Below are 2,500 nucleotides of genomic sequence, written 5' to 3'. Positions count from 1 at the left end.
GAGAATGAAAAATCTTCATTCCCTTAACTGGTGAACATTGATAGATAGATGGATGTTAATTCTGCTGCATTCAGTTTTGGTTTCCACAAATTCCTGGGAATTTCTTTTTAGCTTTTTCATATGTTGCACTTTGTTTAACAGCAAGTTTCTAACGAGTGTCTGGCTGTCGTGCTGCTAGGCAAAGAGATGCTTTACCAGCGCTTCGCCACTGAAACATGCTGTAATTAAAGTGGTGACACTGAGCCAAAACAGAAAAGTTGCAGAAACAATGAGCTGAAAGAGGCTAAAACGCAGCTGAGGGGGAACTGCAGAGTTGTTTGGTTATCACATGTATCTGTGGCTTCATCATGAGGAGGACATGAGGACTAAAGTTGCACCATGAACTACAGCTCTGCATTTTGAGCAACACCAAACCAGACAGTGACATAACACATAAAAGCAGCCCATTTCCAAAGGTCCAATTTACATAAACATTTTCTGTTTTGAAGGATACAGACTACTCTGGTTCACTGAGGACACAGGGTGTTGCATGCTGTACAGATCGTAATTCCCTCAGAGGTATTGCTTCAAATATTGGGCTACATAAATATAAAAGGAACTTGACTTGGCGTGATATCCTCCAAGAAGTACTGGCTTGGCAGAGAGGTAAAATCCAAATGTGAAACAAACCTGAGAGCAGCATGGGGTCCTTATCCACACATTTGCGTACGTGGTCAGACTCCCCTGTAAGAGAGCTCTCGTCGATCTTCAGATCGTTGCCTTGGACCAAGATACCATCCGTTGGCAGCAGGTCCCCTGAACACGGACATGTACAGATCAGTGTTTGAGTCACCTTTCAGTTCCTTTTAGTTTTGGAACATGTCAACGCCGGGCCTGTCAAGATCGTGGAATTTTAGTTATCTATCGATTATCATACAATTAATCCTTGTTTAATAATGCACTTTATGAAAAGAAGCCAATCTACCAGCAGTGAACATTGGCGCATGTAAATTAAAAAAAAATACATTTTTGTTTGCCTTTTAAGGCTTAGTAAATAAAAACTGAACAGGGCAGATGTGAAATATTCAAGAAAATCACTGTCAAAGACATGTTATTAGTAACATGGAGGTGCTGGCAGACTGATTTAGTTTTAGAGAGAGCCAGGCAAACTGTAATTACCTGGTGGCTCTAGATTAATATGCAGACTTGAGTGTGGCATCAACTTTCCCGTCTTAACTCTAAGCAATAAAGTGAATCAGCCTAATTCTGAAAAATGTGAATCTATTTCATTCAGTAGGAAAACATGTTTAAATCATGTTAAAAAAATATTTGTAAGTTGCTGCTTCTTTTACAAATGAAGGATTTGTTGGTTTCCTTACCGTATTTGATCTGAGCCATGTCCCCCACCACCATGTCAGCCACAGGTATTTGGATGACATTTCCTTTCCGCACGACAGTAAACTTCTGCTCTTGCTCGATCCGACTCTGCAGACCCCGAAACTGCTTCTCTTTGGACCAGTCGTTGAACGCCGTCACCAGAACAACACAGACGACGGACAGCAGGATGGCTGCACCCTCGATCCAGCCGGCGTCGGCCTCGCCTTCGTCCTCCGCGCCGCCTGACCCGTCCCCACATGCTGGAGGGAGGAGAAGGGGTCGGCGGTTGGTTCGATCATTTGTGAATAAAACCTTATTGAAGTACAAGCTGTTGTCACATAAGTTATCAAATGTCAGATGGAAAGCCAAATTAAATGTAAATTAAAGGGTCACCACCACCAGATGATATTAAAAATCAAAACCTCCAGATTCTTGCTGGTGAGTCACAGTGAGACATTTAGATGTAATGTTATGTTCAAATGTTATTATATCATTAAATATGTGCTATTTCTTATTTATCCAAACAACAAGAAAATGAACGGGAACAAAGTATAATATGTTGCTTAATTAACACAGTCTTGTAAAGTAAGTGTGAGCCCAGGTGATAAACCTTTCTCTTTCTCTCTGAGGCAACAATCACATCAGAGATGATTGAAGATATTCTGAACCTTCTCTACTCAGCACACTTTACTTACACATGAGCTTACTTTCAAAGTGAGACTATATATCTTTAAAAAGAAGAATTCACACATCCTTCCTCTTACAAATATCCAGGGATGTTGTCTCTGGAATACAACACTAGTTTATGTTGGTTAATGTTTTGCAAACTTCAATTAGATGTAACTAACATCGTTGAATTAGTTTGCTGACTTTTTTTTTTAATCAGTTTGTTAACTTTAAGGCATTATCCCCAAATTAGCAAGTTAAGATCAAATTAATTATCAATCAACACCTTTCTCAAGTCACCGCTACGGTGTTACTTATTTTTCTGTGACCAGTAGTTCACGCTGGATAACTGCAGCTAACATTAGAAAACTTAAAAAAGACCTTTGGGCAGCGAGCGCTCACCAGACTTCCACCAACCAACTTCCAGTTTAATTGAATGGAAATAAAATAAATAAAGTGTGCAGCTCTTCAATACTTT

General features: G+C 39.9%; 1 protein-coding gene across 4 annotated transcripts in view; it reads right to left on the bottom strand.

The window, feature by feature from the left end:
• atp2b3b (ATPase plasma membrane Ca2+ transporting 3b) overlaps positions 1-2,500 on the bottom strand; it is a 114,681-nt gene that overhangs the window by 100,557 nt on the left and 11,624 nt on the right. For all 4 annotated transcript variants that reach the window (XR_011311312.1, XM_069708458.1, XM_069708456.1 and 1 more), the window contains exons 4-5: positions 1,359-1,616; positions 670-795 (exon numbers count right to left, since the gene is read on the bottom strand). Coding sequence is in view for 3 of the 4 variants with exons in the window: in XM_069708458.1 (XP_069564559.1) it covers positions 670-795; positions 1,359-1,616 (384 nt within the window). In the remaining variant the exon portion in view is untranslated. The remainder of the gene's footprint in view (positions 1-669; positions 796-1,358; positions 1,617-2,500) is intronic.

This window comes from Brachyistius frenatus, unplaced genomic scaffold (genome assembly GCF_029030835.1).
Source record: "Brachyistius frenatus isolate BFR_SWC_R1_liver_20210118 unplaced genomic scaffold, ASM2903083v1 Contig_75, whole genome shotgun sequence".
Classification (NCBI taxonomy): Eukaryota; Metazoa; Chordata; class Actinopteri; family Embiotocidae; genus Brachyistius; species Brachyistius frenatus.
The sequence above is the reverse complement of the archived record's forward strand: the minus strand, read 5'-3'. Positions and strand labels throughout refer to the sequence as shown.